Here is a 21,329-nt window from a genome sequence, read left to right as displayed (position 1 = left end):
GACTCTCAAGAGTCTTCTCCAACACCACAGTTCAAAAACATCAGTTCTTCAGTGCTCAGCTTTCTTTATAGTCCAACTCTTACATCCATATGTGACTACTGGAAAAATCATAGCTTTGACTAGATGGGCCTTTGTTGGCAAAGTAATGTCTCTGCTTTTTAATATGCTATCTAGGTTGGTCAGCTTTTCTTCCAAGAAGCAAGCATCTTTTAATTTCATGGCCACAGTCACCATCTGCAGTGATTTTGGAGTCCAGAAAAATAAGGTCTGTCAGTGTTTCCATTGTTTCCTCATCTATTTGCGATGAAGTGATGGGACCAGATGCCATGATCTTTGTTTTCTGAATGTTGAGCTTTAAGCCAACTTTTTCACTCTCCTCTTTCACTTTCATCAAGAGGCTCTTTAGCTCTTCTTCACTTTCTGTGATGAGGGTGGTGTCATCTGCATATCTAAGGTTATTTATATTTCTCCCAGTCTTCCCTGGTGGCTCAGATGGTAAAGCATCTGCCTGCAATGCGGGAGACCTGGGTTCGATCCCTGGGTTGGGAAGATCTCCTGGAGAAGGAAATGGCAACCCACTCCAGTACTCTTGCCTGGAGAATCCCATGGACGGAGGAGCCTGGTAGTCTACAGTCCATGGGGTCACAAAGGGTTGGACACGACTGAGCGACTTCACTTTCACTTTTCTTAATTCCACTTTGTGTTTCATCCAGCCCAGCATTTCACATGATGTACTCTGCATATAAGTTAAATAATCAGAGTGAAAATATACAGCCTTGACATGCTCCTTTCCCTATTTGGAACCAGTCTGTTGTTTAATGTCCAGTTCTAACTGTTGCTTCTTGACCTGCATACAGATTTCTCAGGAGGCAAGTAAGGTGGTCTGGTATTCCCATCTCTTGAAGAATGTTCCACAGTTGGTTGTGATCCACAGAGTCAAAGGCTTTGGCATAGTCAATAAAGCAGAAGTACACATTTTTCTGGAACACTTTTGTTTGTTTGATGACCCAATGGATGTTGGCAATTTGATCTCTGGTTCCTCTGCCTTTCTAAATCCAGCTAAAATATCTGGAATTTCATGGTTCATGTACTGTTGAAGCCTCTCTTGGAGAATTTTGAACATTACTTTGCTAGCGTGTGAGATGAGTACAGTTGTGTGGTAGTTTGAACATTCTTTGGCTTTGCCTTTCTTTGGGCTTAGAATGAAAACTGACCTTTTCCAGTCCTGTGGCCACTGCTGAGTTTTCCAAATTTGCTGGCATACTGAGTGCAGCACTTTCATAGCATCATTGTTTAGGATTTCAAATAGCTCCACTGGAATTCCATCACCTCCACTAGCTTTGTTCATAGTGATGCTTCCTAAGGTCCACTTGACTTCACATTCCAGGATGTCTGGCTCTAAGTGAGTGATCACACCATTGTGATTATCTGGGTCATGAAGATCTTTTTTGTACAGTTCTTCTGTGTATTGTTGCTACCTCTTCTTAACATCTTCTGCTTCTGTGAGGTCCGTACCATTTCTGTCCTTTATTGTGCCCATCTTTGCATGAAATGTTCCCTTGGTATCTCCAATTTTCTTGAAGAGATCTCTAATCTTTCCTATTCTATTGTTTTCCTCTATATCTTTGCATTGATCACTGAGGAGGTCTTTCTTATTTCTCCTTGCTTTTCTTTCGAACTCTGCATTCAAATAGGCATATCTTTCCTTTTCTCCTTTGCCTTTCTCATCGCTTTTTTCTCAGCTATTTGTAAGACCTCCTCAGACAACCATTTTGCCCTTTTGTATTTCTTTTTCTTGGGAATGGTCTTGATTACTTTCTCCTGTACAATGTCACGAATCTCCATAGTTCTCAGGCACTCTGTCTATCAGATCTAATCCCTTGAATTTGTCACTTCTACTGTATAATCATAAGGGATTTGATTTAGATCATACCTGAATGGTCTAGTGGTTTTCCCTATTTTCTTCAATTTAAGTCTGAATTTTGAAAATTGCTTGCCCAGGACCTTTTAAAGCAGGTCACCATTATCTTCATTACCTCCACCATAGTTTGGCCTCAGATCAAACAACAGGGAGGGAACACAGCCCCGCCCTTCAACAGAAAATTGGATTAAATATTTCCTGAGCATGGCCCTGCCCATCAGAACAACACCCAGTTTTCCTCTCAGTCAGTCTCTCCCATCAGGAAGCTTCTGTAAGCCTCTTATCCTTATCCATCAGAAGGCATACAGAGTAAAAACCACAGTCACAGAAAACTAATCAAACTGATCACATGGACCACTGCCTTGTCTAACTCAGTGAAATTATGAGCCATCCCAGGTAGGGCCACCCAAGACAGATGGGTCATGGTGGAGAGTTCTGACAAAATGTGGTCCACTGGAAAAGGAAATAGAAAACCACTTCAGTATTCTTGCCTCGAGAACCCCATGAACAGTATGAAAAGGCAAAAAGATAGGAAATCGAAAAATGAAGTCCCCAGGTCAGCAGCTGCTCAAATATGCTATTGGAGATCAGTGGAGAACTAACTCCAGAAAGAATGAAGAGATGGAGCCAAAGCAAAAACAACACCCAGTTGTGGATGTGACTGGTGAGGGAAGTCAAGTTTGATGCTGTAAAGAGCAATATTGCATAGGAACCTCGAATGCCAGGTTCATGAATCAAGCTATTTTGGAAGTGGTTAAACAGGAGATGGCAAGAGTGAACATTGACATTTTAGGAATCAGTGAACTAAAATGGACTGGAATGGGTGAATTTAACTCAGATGACCATTATATCTACTACTGTGGGCAAGAATCCCTTAGAAGAAATGGAGTAGCACTCATAGTCAACAAGAGTCCGAAATGCAGTTCAGTTCAGTTCAGTTCAGTCGCTCAGTCGTGTCTGACTCTGCGACTCCATGAATTGCAGCACGCCAGGCCTCCCTGTCCATCACCAACTCCCGGAGTTCACTCAGACTCACGTCCATCGAGTCCTTGATGCCATCCAGCCATCTCATCCTCGGTTATCCCCTTCTGCTCCTGCCCCCAATCCCTCCCAGCATCAGAGTCTTTTCCAATGAGTCAACTCTTCGCATGAGGTGGCCAAAGTACTGGAGCTTCAGCTTTAGCATCATTCCTTCCAAAGAAATCCCAGTGTTGATCTCATTTAAAATGGACTGGTTGGATCTCCTTGCAATCCAAGGGACTCTCAAGAGTCTTCTCCAACACCACAGTTCAGAAGCATCAATTCTTCAGCACTCAGCCTTCTTCACAGTCCAACTCTCACATCCATACATAACCACAGGAAAAACCATAACCTTGACTAGACGGACCTTAGTCAGCAAAGTAATGTCTCTGCTTTTGAATATGCTATCTAGGTTGGTCATAACTTTTCTTCCAAGGAGTAAGCATCTTTTAATTTCATGGCTGCAATCACCATCTGCAGTGATTTTGGAGCCCCCCAAAATAAAGTCTGACACTGTTTCCACTGTTTCCCCATCTATTTCCCATGAAGTGATGGGACCAGATGCCATGATCTTCGTTTTCTGAATGTTGAGCTTTAAGCCAACTTTTTCACTCTCCTCTTTCACTTTCATCAAGAGGCTTTTTAGTTCCTATTTACTTTCTGCCATAAGGGTGGTGTCATCTGCATATCTGAGGTTATTGATATTTCTCCCAGCAATCTTGATTCCAGCTTGTGTTTCTTCCAGTCCAGCGTTTCTCATGATGTACTCTGCACAGAAGTTAAATAAGCAGGGTGCAATATACAGCCTTGACGTACTCCTTTTCCTATTTGAACAGTCCATTTTAGTCTGTTGTTCCATGTCCAGTTCTAACTGTTGCTTCCTGACCTGCATACAGATTTCTCAAGAGGCAGGTCAGGTGGTCTGGTATTCCCATCTCTCTCAGAATTTTCCACAGTTTATTGTGATCCTCCCAGTCAAAGGCTTTTGCATAGTCAATAAAGCATAAATAGATGTTTTTCTGGAACTCTCTTGCTTTTTCCATGATCCAGCGGATGTTGGCAATTTGATCTCTGGTTCCTCTGCCTTTTCTAAAACCAGCTTGAACATCAGGGAGTTCACGGTTCACGTATTGCTGAAGCCTGGCTTGGAGAATTTTGAGCATTACTTTACTAGCATGTGAGATGAGTGTAATTGTGTGATAGTTTGAGCATTCTTTGGCATTGCCTTTCTTTGGGATTGGAATGAAAACTGACCTTTTCCAGTCCTGTGGCCACTGCTGAGTTTTCCAAATTTGCTGGCATATTGAGTGCAGCACTTTCAGGATTTGAAGCAGCTCTACTGGACTTCCATCACCTCCACTAGCTTTGTTCCTAGTGATGCTTTCTAAGGCCCACTTGACTTCACATTCCAAGATGTCTGGCTCTAAATTAGTGATCACATCATTATTATTATCTGGATCGTGAAGTACTTGGGTGCAGTCTCAAAAACAACAGAATGATCTCTGTTCGTTTCCAAGGCAAATCATTCAATATGACAGTAATCCAAGTCTATGCTCCAACCAGTAATGCTGAAGAAGCTGAAGTTGAATGGTTCTATGAAGACCTACAAGACCTTCTAGGACTAACGCCCAAAAGATATTTCCTTTTCATTATAGGAGACAGGAATGCAAAAGTAGGAAGTCAAGAGATACCTAGAGTAACAGGCAAGTTCAGCCTTGGAGTACAAAATGAAGCAGGGAAAAGGGTAACAGAGTTTTGTCAAGAGAACGCCCTGGTCATACACCTTCTTCCAACAACACAAGAGAAGACAACACATTGACATCACCAGATGGTCAATACTGAAATCAGATTGATTATGTTCTTTGCAGCCGAAGATGGAGAAGCTCTATATACAGTCAGCAAAAACAAGGCCAGGAGCTGACTGTGGCTCAGAACAGTTCAGTTCAGTTCAGTCGCTCAGTTGTGTCTGACTCTTTGAGACCACGTGAACCGCAGCACACCAGGCCTCCCTGTCCATCACCAACTGCTGGAGTCTACCCAAACCCATGTCCATTGAGTCAGTGATGCCATCCAACCATCTCATCCTCTGTCGTCCCCTTCTCCTCCTGCCCTCAATCCTTCCCATCATCAGGGTCTTTTCAAATGAGTCAGCTCTTCACATCAGGTGGCCAAAGTACTGGAGTTTCAACTTCAACATCAGTCCTTCCAGTGGACACCCAGGACTGATTTCCTTTAGAATGGACTGGCTGGATCTCCTTGCAGTCCAAGGGACTCTCAAGAATCTTCTTCAACAACACACTTCAAAAGCATCAATTCTTCAGCAATCAACTTTCTTTATAGTTCAACTCTCACATCCATATATGACTATTGGAAAAACCATAGCCTTGACTAGACTGACCTTTGTTGGCAAAGTAATGTCTCTGCTTTTGAATATGCTATCTAGGTTGGTCATAACTTTCCTTCCAAGGAGTAAGCGTCTTTTAATTCCATGGCTACAATCACCATCTGCAGTGATTTTGGAGCCCCCCAAAATAAAGTCTGTTTCCACTCTTTCCCCATCTATTTGCCATGAAGTGATGGGACCGGATGCCATGATCTTAGTTCTCTGAATGTTGAGCTTTAAGCCAACTTTTTCACTCTCCTCTTTCACTTTCATCAAGAGGCTCTTTAGTTCTTCTTCACTTTCTGCCGTAAGGGTGGTGTCATCTGCATATCTCCGATCATGAACTCCTTATTGCCAGATTCAGACCTAAATTGAAGAAAATAGGGAAAACTACTAGACCACCGTCACATAGTTGCTTAGTTTAGAGACTGCTGCATGCTCAGGGCCAAACAAAGATGCATAAAATACAAGCCCTTCACATGTGAAGTTTCCCTAAGCAGGAGGGTGGGTGAATCTTGGGCAGAATTCCCAGCCATATCTGTTAACAGTGATGAGTACCCTTCCTTCTGTAATATTATCCAGGATGTTACATGATAGTGGTTTTCCTGTGTACAGATCTCTCCATAGACTGGAAGCTTCCTGAGGGCAATGACAAGGATTATTCATCTTTATGTCTCTGGTGTCTCGCATAGTGCCTGGTACAGCAATCCAAAAATGATGTTCATTCCTTTTGTTCATTCATTCAACAACATCTTGCAGAGGTTCTGAACAGGAAGATAGATGCTTTATGAGAATATGTAAGGCCATGTTGAAGTGGCCTGTGAGCTGGCCCAGTAGGAACAGGAGAATCGGGGCAGGAGGATGAGGATGGAAGGAAGGACCATGTAAACCAAGGAAGGGCAGGATGGGACAAATTCTATCAGTTACTATGCCTGAAATGCAGGGTGGATATGTCTGGAAGAATGGGCTAAAGTGTAACTGTAAAGGGCCTAGAATATTGGGCCAAGTGTTCTTCTTGAATTGGTGCCATTAAACAGAATCTCCTTGCTCTCTTCAGAACACTTAGGAGGTGGCATTGCTCTGGAGGAGACCGGGGAATTAGGGTCCAGGGGACTTCTCTTTTAGAAAAATGTGCTGAGGATTTGTCTTCCGTCTTGCAAATGATATGGAGTAAATGCCGCGTAAGCACCAGCAGACTCCAGATCTTACCTGTGATGCTATTTCCTTAGGGAGGAGGCAGTGTGTGATAACCAAGAGTCTAGGGTACCAGCTTCCATCCTGGCTCCATCCATTGTCCTCAGTGCAACCCAACCACTGTGCCTTAGTTTTCTGGATTGATAATGGAGTTATCAAAGTTAGCAAACTGGAGTTGATAATCACATCATCTCAAAGGTGTTAAAAGGTTTAAAGGAAATGATGCTCAGACACCTATGAGAACAATACTTCTTGGCAGGTAAGTGTTCCACAAACATTAACTATGATCATCTCTTCTCTTCTGTGGACCTTGGTTTCCTCACCCAAAGGGAGATAATACATGTTCCAGACCACTTCTCCTGGGCCCTGACAGAATAAAATACGATTAAATGCATGAAAGCAATTTGGAAGTCAAGCTCTGCATAGCAGCAGGGTGGAGATAAGGCTATTAATTATGATGTCCTTGGGTGAAACATAATCCCAAAAGCCTGGACAGGAAGGTGGGGTGTTCATGTATTTTCAGGCTGTTGGTTACAGGTGGGTGTGCGTGAGTGACTTCTCTAGATGAAGTATGTCAAGATGAGGGCTCTAGTGTTTGACTGGTCCAAGATGGAATAAAGATGGAAACGGAAATTTGCTAAGCAAGAAATAAATAAGGTTGCAGCCCTACAGCCTTGTAAGCGATATAATTTCAAACATCATAGTCTCAGACATCTGGGCTCTATTACCTGAAATCCCATTAAACCTTCAGTTTCATAATTCTGTGTAGAACTTGGTAAATTGCAAGATTCTGCTGCTGGCCAACAGCCAGTTCAAGCAATTAATCACAAGGGTCCCTGAGCAGGATTGCAACTCATGCCAAGTGGATTCTTTAAGGGGAAACTGTGTACACAAAAGAAATAGCCCCCATCCACACAGTTTCGTAGCAACATGCTTTGTAGCTCTGCCAACCCAGAGAAATTATCTGTTATCATTAAAACATCCAAGTCTCATAACTTTTTCCTCAATGGAAATTAGTACTCACCAGCCCAAGGAAGATTCTCAAACCTCATTAACTAACGTAGACTGTAACATCCCCAGAGCCAACAAGTCCAGTTCAGACTAAATGAAACCCTACCCTTTACCCACCCTCAGCGTTTTCTCCTTTGAGGGAACTCAACATGGACTGAGCTGTCTTTCCTTTTGAAGTTTTCTAGAATGCCTGGACTGTTTGCATTTGCCCATATGTTCCAGGCCAAAGGGCCAAAACCCATAGCAGAGAAGTAACCTTGGAGCCTGTCTTCAGAATCCTGCTAGACATACCCCAGGGTGAAAGGGCCCATCGCAAAGGAACTATTTCTCCTAAGACTTCTTGCTTGGTTTTGCCAACTTGAAAGAGTTTATGTAAACAAGATAATCTTCTATACTTTAGAGAGTTTATAAAGCCTTTCCTAATTACTGTTTTGTTTAGAGAGAGACCCTGGGAACATGATGGAGAACAGAAGGGAGCCTTGAGCCCTCCCTTCAGACAGCAGAAAGGGAAGAGGGTGGCAGTCAGAATAAAATTTATGATATGGGTAAAAGTATTGTGACTTCACCTTGCTTTTTAGGTTTCTTCTTTGTGAAACCCCCTTTATACTAAATCGCTCACTCTCAATTTCTAATGCCACAAAGCAGCCGTCTAGTTTAGTAGCCACTAGGTACGTGTGACCATTTAAATTTAAATGAGTTGGGACTTCCCTGGTAGTCCAGTGGTTAAGACTGTACTTTCAATGCAGGGAGTGAGGGTTCAGTACCTGGTTGGGGAAGTAAGATCCTACATGCCTCGTGGCCAGAAAATTTTAAAAATTAAAGTAGATATTTGCAGAGTCTTTAAAAGAAAGAAAAAGAAAGTAAATTTAAATGAATTAAAATTAATTTTATGGAGACAGTAGCCACATGTCAAGCAGTCAAAATAGCCACATGTGTTTAATGGCTGCCATACTGGATAAATCTGTGGTGCTGGAGAAGACTCTTGAGAGTCCTTTGGACAGCAAGGAGATCAAACCAGTCAATTCTAAAGGAAATCAACCCTGAATATTCATTGGAAGGACTGATGCTGAAACTGAAGCTCCAATATTTTTGGCCACCTGATGTGAAGAGCTAACTCACTGGGAAAGACCTTGATGCTGGGGAAGATTGAGGGCAAGAGGAGAAGGGGATGACGGAAGAGGTGGTTGGATGGCATCACCAACTCAATGGATAAGAGTTTGCTCAAACTCCAGGAGATAGTGAAGGACAGGGAAGGATAGCTGCAGGGACGGGTGTGCTGCAGTCCATGGGGTTGCAGAGTCCAACATAACTGAGAAACTGAACAACAAAGAACATTTCCGTCGTCGCAGAAGCTCCTTTGGATGGTACTGCTCCAGATGAAGAACCTCAACAGCCTTGCTACTCAAAGTGGAGGGCACAGACCTGCAGCACTGGTGTCACCTGAGAACTTGTTAGACATGCTTGATCTGCATTTTAACAAGACACCCTGGTGACTCCTAGACACATTAAAATTTGAGAAGCACTGTTCTAAAACACCCTTCCCCTCTAAGAGTCTGTACAGTGAAATTGATCATTGTCCTTGCCACAGTTCGTTCACTTTTATGTAGCTTGTGTCCCCTTGTGACCTAGAGGTTGGGATGGAGTGGGGAGTGATGGGGAGGTTCAGGAGAAAGGGGCATATGTATACCTACGGTGATTCATGTTGATGTATGGCAGAAACCCACACGATAGTGTAAAGCAATTATCCTTCAGTTAAAAATCAATTTTAAAAAAATAATAAAAGATTTACTCTTTGTCCAAAGAAGCTTGGGGTTAGGAGTAGTGATGCGTAAAAGAGTGGTCCTCAGATGGGTGATGTGGGTGTGCCCTGCAAGTTCGGTAGAAATGCACATTTACAAACCCACTCCAAACCTACTGAATCAGATTTTTTTCCACTCAGGGCCCCAAATCTGGGTTTTACCATGCTGTCCAGGGAATTTCCAAGCACAGTGAAGTTGGAGAAGCATTAGGCAGACACATCATCAGGTGATTCTAATGCAGCATGATAAGTATAATGAGACAGGAAACTCTCCAAGCCCTGCACCCCCCAAGGCGGGGGGGCGGGTATCTTAGTAAATGTTCAGTGGAACAAATGTTGCTTGTCTGCTTAATTAAGTAGCTGATGCATGAATAGGCTTGTAGAAACTAAACAATACTGGGATGATGGACCTGAGGCTTTGGATGGATTGGATGGCTTGCTCAGGTCTTGCCTCTCCTGTCTGCCTCACTCTAAAACTCAATATTTGGATCACTGCACTATATTATATCCAGGACTCTTGGTATTTTATTTCATGAAGTGAGCAAGACTATAAAGCAAATTTCCCCCACAGTCTGCACACTTTTCTCTGTCTGAAAGACAAATAACTACTATTTAAGTACTGAGGAGAAGATGTAGGGGCGCCCATGGATTTGTGCCAGGCTGGCTTCGTGAGAATCACCAAGCTGCTTGTTAAACAGAGAGATTTCTAGACTTCCCTCTGGACACTCTGAAACAGAGGAAATTGGAGAGAGGCTGGACAAAATAAAAACTGTAAGAAGCTCCTCGAAATGAGTCAGATGCAGTTAAGTTTGAGAACCTCAGACTAAAATGGCCAAGTTCTTTTCACCCTGGAATTCAGAGACTCAGCTTAACCCACAGGAACTGGAGCTGATTTCTGAGAGATGTTTAAGCCTCATTGTGTAGACTAGCAGTTTCACTTATAGTATAGCAGGAAGGGGTTGAATATAGTGTCAGTGGGGTGTTTTCTTCCCTTAGTGCTGAGGGAAAGGAAAGGGGCAGCTTGTGCACAAGTGCATTCTTCCTCTCGGTGTGTGTGTGTATGTGTCTAATGTCACTCATCTTAGGAACCCGCAAACTCTGTACAGAGAGGCAGCAACCCAAGCTGGTCATGACAGCAAAGCCTGCACCAGACCTTACAGTATCCAGAGTCCTTCACATTCTAACGGAAACAATAAAATTGAGGGCTGAAAGGATAGAAGATGGAAACCAAGGCCTTCCTACCCCACCTGGGTGTAAATGATTGCCTAAAGGTCTTCCCATGGGGCTTTGGGCCCTCGTGTCTTCTTAGCACTTGTGGCATCAATGGCCCCGGACATGTCATAATCAGGTTGAGGGTTGTAGCCTGGCCTGAAGGCTGCAGCTTCTCTAAGGTCCTTTATCTCCACAAGCCTGCCTCTTTATCTGTAAATGGATGGCATGGGATCTACCTCCTCAAGTTGCTCCAAAATGGAATAGGCTCTTATCACAATGCTTGACACAGACTACTTAGTTAAGGATAGTTTTTTACTGCTGTGGTCACTGTGGTCTATAGACTCTGAGTTAGTTGATGTTATCCAGAGAAACAGGATCAATAGGAGATATTGGTCTCCAATAGGAGATATATCTGTATATCTATCTATAGATCCATCTATCTAGAGAGAGGGAGAGATAATAGAGAGATAGTAAAGAGATAGATAGATATTGCAAAGAATTGCTTACACAATTTTGGGGGCTGAGAAAGCCAAGAATCTGTAGTCAGGTAGCTGAAGACCCAGAAGAGCTGATGGTATAAATTCCAGTTCAAGCCCAGTGCAAAGGCAGGAAAACACAGATATCTCAACTCAAAAGCTGGCATAGAGAATGAATTCTCCCTAAAGCAACCTTTTATTCTACTCAGGTCTTCAGCTGACTGGATGGGGACCACCCACATTAGGGAGAGCAACTTGCTTGACTCAGTCCACTGATTCAAATGTTAATCTCATCCAGAAACACCCTCCCAGACACACCCGGAATAATGTTTATTCAACTCTCTGGCCACCCCATGGCCCAGTCACATTGACACATAAAATTAACCATCAGAGTCATTATGGACTCCAGTTTATGAAGGGTTTAGAGAAGTTACAGCCTAGTTTTTGTGTGTCATCTGCTTTATTGCCCTGAACCCAAGCCCTCTGCCCTCCTGATACTCATCTTGTCTGAGATTCTGATCTCCATCTTCATCCGGTCAGAGGTAGCACTGATTTCTTCATCACATTCTCAGGAGGCGAACACCCCCCTCCTCAAACCATCAAGAGGGCTAGTAGTTGCAGAAATGAAACCAGTGGAGCTGAGAGCACATGTGACTTCTCCCACCAGAGGGCTGGTGAGCAGAGTTGAGTTTTATTGCCACATAAATCCTTCTTTGTCCTTCTTTTATCTCCTAACTCCTTCCATACCTACTGATTAATTAATTGAGCATACCTGTTTAAAACATCCCATCTTGATTCTTATAATAGTATGCCTGTGAGAGTTCTAAAAGTTAGAAATGATTTAGTATCAGAGGTTTTGATTACATTGAATATAAAATCAAATAAAATGAGCAAATGATGAAGAGAAGAGGGGAGTGAGGTTTGAAATTAGCCTTATTTCCTGTACACACAAGAGGCACACTTAAGTTGGTTTTTATCTTGGCCTTTTTTGGGAGTGATATATTTGACTCACAACCAGGAATAGAAGATAAACAAGGACCTGTACCCTCTAAACCAGCTTTAGTGCTATTGACATTTTGAGCTGGATAATTCTTTGAAGTGAGGGTCTGTCCTATGCATCCCAGGATGTTTAGCAGGGTCCCTGGCTTCTACCCATTAGATGTCAGTAGTATGACAACCAGAAATGTCTCCTGACGTTGCCAAATGGGAGAAAAATTGTATCCAATTGAGAACCACTGCTCTAAACATAGGACAGCTTTAGACTGTGAGATAGAAATGTTCTTTCTCTAGGCCAAACCTTTTAGGGCTCTTTTTGTGTAGGGTTCACATTTGATGAACATTCTTTTATAAAGGGAGAAGGCAATGGCACCCCACTCCAGTACTCTTGCCTGGAGAATCCCATGGATGGAGGAGCCTGGTGGGCTGCAGTCCATGGGGTCGCTAAGAGTCGGACATGACTGAGCGATTTCACTTTCACTTTTCACTTTCATGCATTGGAGAAGGAAATGGCAACCCACTCCAGTGTTCTTGCCTGGAGAATCCCAGGGACAGAGGAGCCTGTTGTGTGCCGTCTATGGGGTCGCACAGAGTCAGACACGTCTGACGCGACTTAGCAGCAGCAGCAGCAGCAGCTTTTATAAAGACACAGCTACTTGCTTGGTCTCCTGCATTCCTGTTGGAGTTTAGCAACTCGCTTTCCTAATACATGTTTCCTATTGAGTCAGGAAAGCATTGTGGTGAGAACAGATCTGCTTTCCAGTCTCGGCTCTGGGCACTTCAGCAGGATGGCTGTGACAAGTTAATGAACCTAGCCTCATTTTTTCTAGGTGTGTTGTGAGGATAATGCAATTCAGCCCTCGAAGATGGCAGTGGTGACTCAGTGAGTGCCTATAAAATCTTAGCTGGCCATCATAGCTGCTCAGGGAATATTGGTTTTGCTTCTTTTTTTTTTTTATGATTTTATTTATTTATTTGGGCTTCCCAGGTGGTGCTAGTGGTAAAGAACCCACCTGCCAATGCAGAGGACCTGAGAGATGCGGGTTCGATCCCCAGGGCAGGAAGATCCCTATTTATTTGTTTTTGGCTAAGCTGGGTCTTCATTGCTGTGCAGGCTTTTCTCTAGTTGCAGCGAGCAGAGGCTACTTTCTAGTTGCACTGCACCAGTGTCTCATTGTGGTGGCTTCTCCTGTTGCCGAGCACAGGCTCTAGGGTAAGCAGGCTTCAGCAACTGCAGCACATGGGCTCAGCAGCGGCGGCTCCCAGGCGCTAGAGCACTGGCTCGGTAGTTGTGGCACATGGGCTTAGTTGCTCCAAGGCATATGGGATCTTCCAGAACTAGGGATTGAACCCGTGTCTCCTGCATTGGCAGGTGAATTCTTTACCACTGAGCCACCAGGGAAGCCCAGTTCTGCTTCTTATTGATTGTTGTGGAGGCAACTCTGGGTCTCCCTCCTTGGGACGGTGCATCTCACACCTGCTATAGATTGTCAGAGTGCATTCAGGCCCACCCTGAAGTCCTCAAACATGAGTCATAGGAGAGACAGTTTCAGATAGAAGATATGGCCCTTCTGGTTGAATGGAAGACTCTGAACAACCCTTTTAAGAGACGAAGTCTTCTTTCTTCTCCAACCCATGAGGGACGGGGCTGCCCACACACACCGTCTTTTCTTTTTCCCGAAACACTCCCTTGCAGCTGGAGTAGGGGGAGGGGGCCCTGGACACTCTCAGTCCCAGGCATGTTCTCGAATCCTCTCCAGGCTGGCCTTTGTCTCCAGAGCCAGCGTCTTCCTGCCTTTCAAGGGTCTGTTGTAAACTGTCCTTATCACAAAACTGTTGGCATCGGCATTAATCTGGGTGAGAGGGGAAACCAGCTGCATTCACTGTAGCCTTGACAGGTGAGGGGAATGTTACCCATCACTGGAGGGGGCAAAGGCTTGGCCTCGGGGCTGTGTTGTTTCTGCTTCCTGACCCCTAGCTGTGGCATTAGTACACTGACCTAATTGTATCTCTAGTTTCTCTAGGGAATTTTGAGAAGTTTCAGTAGTAATAATAATAAGCACCCATCACTTAGCAGATATTGACTGTTCACCAAACACCATGCAAAGAACTTTTGCTGTGAACCCATTTCTGCATTACATCAAGCCAGTGAGCTGGGAATCATGATCACAGTTTTAAAGGTGAGGATGTTGAGGTTTGGAGAAACTCACGTGTTCAATATCCTGTAGTTGCTAAGTGCTGAGCCTGGGATATCAACCAGATCAGCCTGATTCAGTAACTCATGCTCTTCAGTCACTGGACTCTGATGTGACCCTGCTCATGATGGACTCTGAAGCTATTGCACTAAGGAAGGAAATACCTCCCAGGATGCCTAAACCATTCAATAGTAATGTTGAAAAAAAGACTTAGGAGCTTCTTACTGTTCACTAGTTGCAGATCCACACATGATCATTTTGGGATGCACATGTTCCTTGAGTAGTCCTCATGTGCATGCACGCATGCTCAGTCGTGTCCTACTCTTTGCAACTCCATGACTGGAGCCCGCCAGGCCCCTCTGTCCATGGGATTCTCCAAGCGAGAATACTGCAGCGGGTTGCCATGCCCTCCTCCAGGGGATCTTCCCCACCCAGGGATCGAACCCACATCTCCTGCCTTGGCAGGTGGATTCTTTACTGCGCCACCTGGGAAGCCCAAGTAGTCCTTAGATTTGAGAAATAAACAGGCACAATTCCCACTCATTTGCCGCCCCAGCCACAGGATTAAGTGTCCAGTAAAATTAGCTATTGAAGTAAGCCCTAAAATAGAGAAAAACCTTTCCTTCTCCAAAATCACTTTCTTCTTCATTATTTCACAACCATTTATTAAGCATGTTCTATATATGTGGCACAGCACTTTGCATTAGGAAGGCACACAATAAGATGTGGTAGCACCGTCAAAAATTTAGGAGGAGAGATGGATGCATTAAATTTATGTTATTCTTAATAATTCTTTTTCAAGGTCACACATTTTCCAGAGCTGATTTTAGCAAAAGTCTGAGTGATACCATGTAATGTCAGATTCCTAGAAATCTGCTATTCCAGCTACGCATGTGTGCTTGCATGCGTGCTAAGCCACTTCAGTTGTGTCTGACTTTTTGAAACCTCATGGACTGTAGCCCACCAGCCTCCTCTATCCATGGGATTCTCCAGGCAAGAATACTGGAATGGTTTGCCATTTCCTTCTGTACATTCCAGCTATACAGTTCCTTTAAGGATTGACTTGGATAAAAGATTTTTACTTGCATCAGTTTCTAACCCCCTTTAATAATGCTAGAATGTTGTCTCTTAATCGAATTATAAATATTTCTTTTCTTTGTAGTATTAGTGAATGAAAATAACTGTGGATGCTTTAGTTAGCCAAGGCTTATGGATCAAAGTTGCACCCTTGTGAACTGAATTTTTTTGTTCTTTTGTAAAACATCATGACAACAATAAATCAAAGTCCTAAAGCCTTCACTTTTCCCTACATTACTTTTCTATACATATATGTAAGTTTTTTTTAACTTTTTATTTTGAAGTAGAGTTGAGAATCCCAGGGACGGGGGGAGCCTGTTGGGCTGCCGTCTATGGGGTCACACAGAGTCAGACACGACTGAAGCGACTTAGCAGCAGCAGAGTTGATTAACATACTAATGTGATATTTTCAGGTGTACAGCAAAGTGATTCAGTTATACATATACTTGTGTCTGTTGTGGTGTTTGGTTTTTTCCAAATTCTTTTCCCATGTAGGTTGTTACATGAGCGGAGTTAACACTGAGCAGAGTTCCCTGTGCACTACAGTAGGTCCTTGTCCCTTATCCACTTTAAACATAGCCATGTGGACATAAGCTTTGTATTGTGGTCTATCGCAACTGCTCACCATGTTGCCACATCATCTTCTTCATTATTACTTTAATGCCCATGTAATCATTCATCTTATTAATGTACTATAATTCACTTAACCTAAATTTTTAACAATAGGAAACTGGTTGTTTTCTACATTTTCCACTATTATAAATAACCTCTGGGTTGCACATTTGTGCATATAACTTCTTTCATTATTTTTAGAATATTTCCTTAGGATGCACTCCTAGAATGGGAATAGAGTCAATGAATGTGAATTTTTAGTATTTTTTAAATAAATTGACATTATTTTTCTAGCTTACAATGCCACCAGCAATATATTAATATTCTACTTTCATTACAGTCTTATCAGTAGTGTATATTATTTTATATTTAATACACTGAAATAGCACCTTTTGTCTCAAAAATCATATGTTTGAATGAAACACTTACTTATAAACTGTACATTCTCTCATGTTTTGAAAAGCCTGTTTTAAAGCCTAGGAATTTTTTTTTTTAAACAGTAAGAACTTTTGATTTCTCTCCATTGCCCAAGAGTTTGGGGTATTAAATAAAGCTAATACCAAAATTTTTTTCTGAGCAAAATATTCAATTGTGCTCTTTTATTAACTAATTAGTGAAAACCTGTGTATATTGTATAGGATCTGTAGGGAGTACTGAGATAAAAGGCAATTAGAAAATGAAGTTTGAAAAATTAGACAAATATATCTGTACCAGCATTGCCAAGGTCAAGAGCACGTTTGCCATTCAAGTAGTTCAATCTGCTCAGGTTTTAATGACTTTCTCTACCTAATCGCTAACCTACTCAGCCAGTCTGCCTTTTCACCTAACAAAGGCAGGACGTCCATCTATACTGCTTCCAATATTTCCTTCTGGGTTTTATCCTAGGAAAGCTTCTTAGTGCAGAATGAAGTGCCCCCGGCTACCAACTATACACATTACGCCCCCTGAAATGCTTCCACATCATTCCCAATCTGATCTTCCAGATCCAGTAAATGCATGAAACCCCACAGTGTACAGCATGGGTTCCCAAACCACAGCCCTGTCATAGGGCCAAATGCCAGTTCCAAGGATCTGGTTTTCCCCCTCCTTGCATTCAAGTTCGCATGTCCCTGAGACAAATATCTTCCACGCTCTGGGGGGAAAAAAAAGGAAGGACGTTCCAAGAATACAGCCCATCACTGTATTTGCCTCGGAGTTGAATCACCATCACCTCCACTAGAGCTTTCTCTTTGACCTAAGGATGTTAAGGTTTGTTTGAATATGATTATTGCTACATACCAGAATATGGGAATATAAAGAAATTTATCATGTTTTCTTCTTTTTCCTCTTACAGCCTCAGCCGAGGGTTCTCCATAAATGCAGTTAGCCTTCCAAGCTGCTGTCCTGCCAGTCAATACGAACATGGCCTGTTCCTCACAGAAAGACTAACTCATGGCACTGCCAGAAGATATCTTTGGAGCATTGACAGATTAACCAGATTAACTGAAAAGCCACCCATTCAGTCAAGATTACGGGCTTTGGAAAATCTTAGTTTGCTCTGGATTTTTAAATGAGGTGCATAATATACAGTGCCAACTTGTTCCAAGTGGTCATTGGCAGACCATTAGCTGGAAAATTGCTTCCAGTTTTCATCACTGTGCATAACTGAGGCTCCCTTTGGGGAGCTGTCTGTGCCCTTCACTACAGGTCCTGTTTTAGCATGGCAACTACTGGATTATATTATTATGTGTGCAGATGGCATGATGTGTTAGAAAAAAAATGACAGCAGTCCTGCAATCTCAGTGGAAGTGTTCACAATATTATGCCCTGGTAGGAATATAAATATGTCTCGATTGTGTTAGTTATGGTGTCTAAAGGTAGTCTGTCCAACTCTCCAGCACTTTACATGATAACCCTACACCGAAACGCATCAGCACGTTCAGTACATGTGAGAAGACAAGTCTTTTCTTCTTTCTTATAAATTTTGTCCTATTTTTGGCTCAGACTGTCCAAGGCAAGGCTCCACTCCCAGCATATACCCCATAGTTTGGGACAGATTGGTAAATATGGCCACAATACTGTTAGACTTAATCTCTTGACACTTTACTGGAGTTCTTACAGCACCAAAGGGAGATAAAGATGGGCCTGGGGAATGGTGGTCGTTTCCTCTTGTTTCTTCTTCTTGGGCACAGCTTACCACAAGCACATCCACACACTCAAACACAGGAGGCTTCTTTCTAATTGGCCAGTGTACATAGTCTCCCTTTCTATAGAAGAGTTCTTTCACCAAAAGTGGGGGGGGAATGGCCATATTTTCATTTTAGACTATGATGCATTGATAGTAAGGACAGCAGAATAAAGTGGTGTGACTTTAACACTTTGGAAAACGCTTTAGGTCAAGTGTTGATCTCAGTTCTCTGAAGAGGAAAAAATAGCGTGACCCCCTGCATGTCTAGGGAAGCAAGAGTTTGCAACCACACACTAGGTTTCTTCCTCAGAAGAGAACCTACTAGTCCTTTTTAATCCTATCTGGAATTATACCCGTAACTAATGTTTTCTACTATGTTTTACAACAAAGCACAGTCCTGGGATGCCAGTCAGCCCAGTTATTGCTTGTCTTTAGGAATTAGAGGAATGTTCACGTTGACTGACCCTATATCATGCTTTAGGCATTTTTCCCCCTGAAAATGTAAAGTTGACTGAATCAGAAACTCAGCCAAGTATGTTCTATGTGCCCACAATCCCAGTCTGTGGCTCGCAGGCATAGGTGACTTTTCTTTAAATACATGTAACAACCCTGGGACCCAGCCAGCACAAGCAAGCTTGGCATTTTAGAGGGTCACCAGACACACACTCATTGTCTGTTCTCCCCACATCTTTTCTCCCCTGGGGGTATCAGGAAATGCACAGCCCATTAGAAAACATCCCTGCCTGAGATTTGGAAGCTTGACAGGGAAGGAGGGAGATCCAAAGGTGATTCGGGTGAGTCACCGGGCCAGATGACTCACTGCGAGCCTGCAGGCTGTGGTGCCACAGAAGGGGGCTTCCAAGTGGGAACGCACAGGAGCTTCGGTCACCACCAAGATCTGGCCCTTTGGTGGGTCAGCATCAGGACCAACACTGTAATTCTTTACAGATCCAAAATGAAGAGGCCGAAGCCTGGCTGCCAATGCCCCTGGACACCTCAGTCTCCACCACCCATCTCCTGAGGTTCAATTCCAACAGCAGAGCCCACTGCAGTCTTTTGTTTCTTCCTTTCTTTAGAAATCAAGTGTCTATTGGGCATCTACTGTACGCAAGCATTGAGCTGGGGCACTATGGTTTACAAGGTAGACTCTCCCTGCCCTTATATCTCCTCCTCCCAAACACGACCCCAACCCCACCTTTTCCACAGTGAAAAGTGAATTCAGACAGCATTCACCCCTCCAGAGCAATGTGGGGGAGACGGTTGCGCACAGTTCCCGTGACTGAGGAAGCAGGCGGCAGAGGGGGAGGTAATGGACAGCATCAGGCCACGTATTTGCACCTGTACTGCCAACCTTTCCAGCACCCAGATTTAGTTGATGAGCACTTCCCAAAGCAAGTTTCAGTTGCTTCTCTTGATATCCACCCTGGTCACCTATATTCCCATCCCTTATACAGAAACAGCCATTCGTCATTATGCTGGCTTCTCTGGAAGCCCAGTTCTACAGCTAGTCCTGGGGACACAGAATTGGGCCTGAGGAACTCGACAGAGCTACTGCCAGGTGCTGAGATACTGTAGCTGGGAATGCATTGGTTTAGCTGGGAGCGTTAATGATTGTTAACACCCTTGGAAAACCGAACATGCTTTATGGAGCAGATAGATTCATTAAATGATGGTGATTCATCCTTACTTTGGCTTTTGCAAAATATGAACAAGCAAATAAGTTGAGTTGTCTAGCCCTTTTCTTTTGAGTCAAAGTGTACTGGACAGTTATTTAAAGATAGTGGGTGAAGGTCTAAATAAGAGAGGGCAAAGATGGAGACAATGAAAGAGCCCCATTGAAGATGGCTTCTCTAAAAATGCCTTAATTCCTGGCACGTACCACATATTTGCATATGAACTACTACTGTTTTCCAAACTGTCAACCTCTGTTTGAAATCATTTGAGGGCATGGTGTTGGAAATGTGGTGGCTTGAATCCAGAACAGTCATGACCTAAACCAGCAAAATTGGAGAAACGATTTCCTTCTCAGCCTTGGCATTCTTTGTTCTGTGCTGACCCACAGTTACCCATGGCTACTTCCTGCTGTGTTGTACCTTCTTCCCAAGATGCGTGTAGGACATTTTACCTCCCAGAGATGGCTGTGTCGAGTTTTGTTTAGTAGGAGGCAGGAAATGGAGAGGAAGAATATAAAGGCTTTGATGTCTAAGGGCTGTAAACTGTTGATGCATTAACTTTTCCTCTTACTTGAACTTGTGCTGCACCTTTTATTAAAAGTCTGGCCTCTGCACTCACACAGGAAAGGCACTCTTGGGAATGAACAGAAACGAATACTTATCAGACTCTCTGGGGGTGCCAAAGCGGATAAGCTCAGTTCGGGCTCCAGAACTGAATTTAAATATGCAGAGCATCGGTGGTTCTGCTAGGGTAAAAAGCACATCACCCGAGGAGTTTAAGACGCAGCTGGGGGACAGAGACAGTATCAGCTTTCTTGTGGGTAATGGCATGTCTTTGATTGCCTGCTTAGGCTCTGTGAGGTGTGTAACTGCGCCATCCACTTCTACCTCCAGATTACAGGGAAATAACCCGGGTTCCCTCCAGAGTCCCTTCTCAGTTGCCCAGACAGAGGCGAATAGTCCTTCGTTCTGGGGGAATTAAGCCTCTTTTTTTAACCTTCAAAGGGAAAGGAATATCAACCTTACCTGAGAATATAAACGAAGGGTTAAAACCTCTAATAGATGCACTGCCTTGTTTCTTTCGAATGCTTTCTTTGTCTGCAAATGGCACATAATTGTTTTGGGATAGGAACAATACAAGTCTAATGGAAGAAAAGTTTTCAAGACCCCCTTAGTACTTTCGTCTTACCAAAACCTCCTCTTCCTGGGCATTAGCAGCTTCGTTCTTTGTGATGCTTTCCTCTGCATTCTTTAGGGTAATTTTGTTACTTGACAACTAGACTTAAAGCTGCCTGTCGTCTCTTTTTAAAAATTTAATCTTTAAAAAGACATCAATTCTTCTATGCCTTAAAGGCTGTTTTTATTCACCTCTCCGACACCCCCTCCACCTCACTTTCTTGCTTTTTTGTGTGTTTTTTTTTTTTTCCTTTTAATCTCTTTCTTCTTTTCACATGGTTCCTTGGGTAGATTTCAAGTATTCTATGAAGAACTCAAACAGAGAATCATAGTTGTCACCTTTTTTTCCCCAGGACTGACTAAGAATTCCTTCTTAAGTTTGATCTTGGTGAAAGCTAGTTGCCCAAATAACACTGGG

General features: G+C 43.2%; 1 protein-coding gene across 2 annotated transcripts in view; it reads left to right on the top strand.

The window, feature by feature from the left end:
• LOC120860722 (sterile alpha motif domain-containing protein 12) overlaps positions 1 to 18,174 on the top strand; it is a 449,519-nt gene extending 431,345 nt beyond the window's left edge. For both annotated transcript variants that reach the window (XM_040236471.1, XM_040236469.1), the window contains one exon: positions 17,229 to 18,174. In XM_040236471.1, coding sequence (XP_040092405.1) covers positions 17,229 to 17,251 — 23 coding nt within the window. In that variant the 3' untranslated portion in view covers positions 17,252 to 18,174. The remainder of the gene's footprint in view (positions 1 to 17,228) is intronic.
• Positions 18,175 to 21,329: the final 3,155 nt, after the last annotated feature.

The sequence above is a fragment of the Oryx dammah genome, unplaced genomic scaffold (assembly GCF_014754425.2).
Source record: "Oryx dammah isolate SB20612 unplaced genomic scaffold, SCBI_Odam_1.1 HiC_scaffold_11164, whole genome shotgun sequence".
Lineage (NCBI taxonomy): Eukaryota > Metazoa > Chordata > Mammalia > Artiodactyla > Bovidae > Oryx > Oryx dammah.
This window is presented reverse-complemented; position numbering and strand designations above follow the sequence as displayed.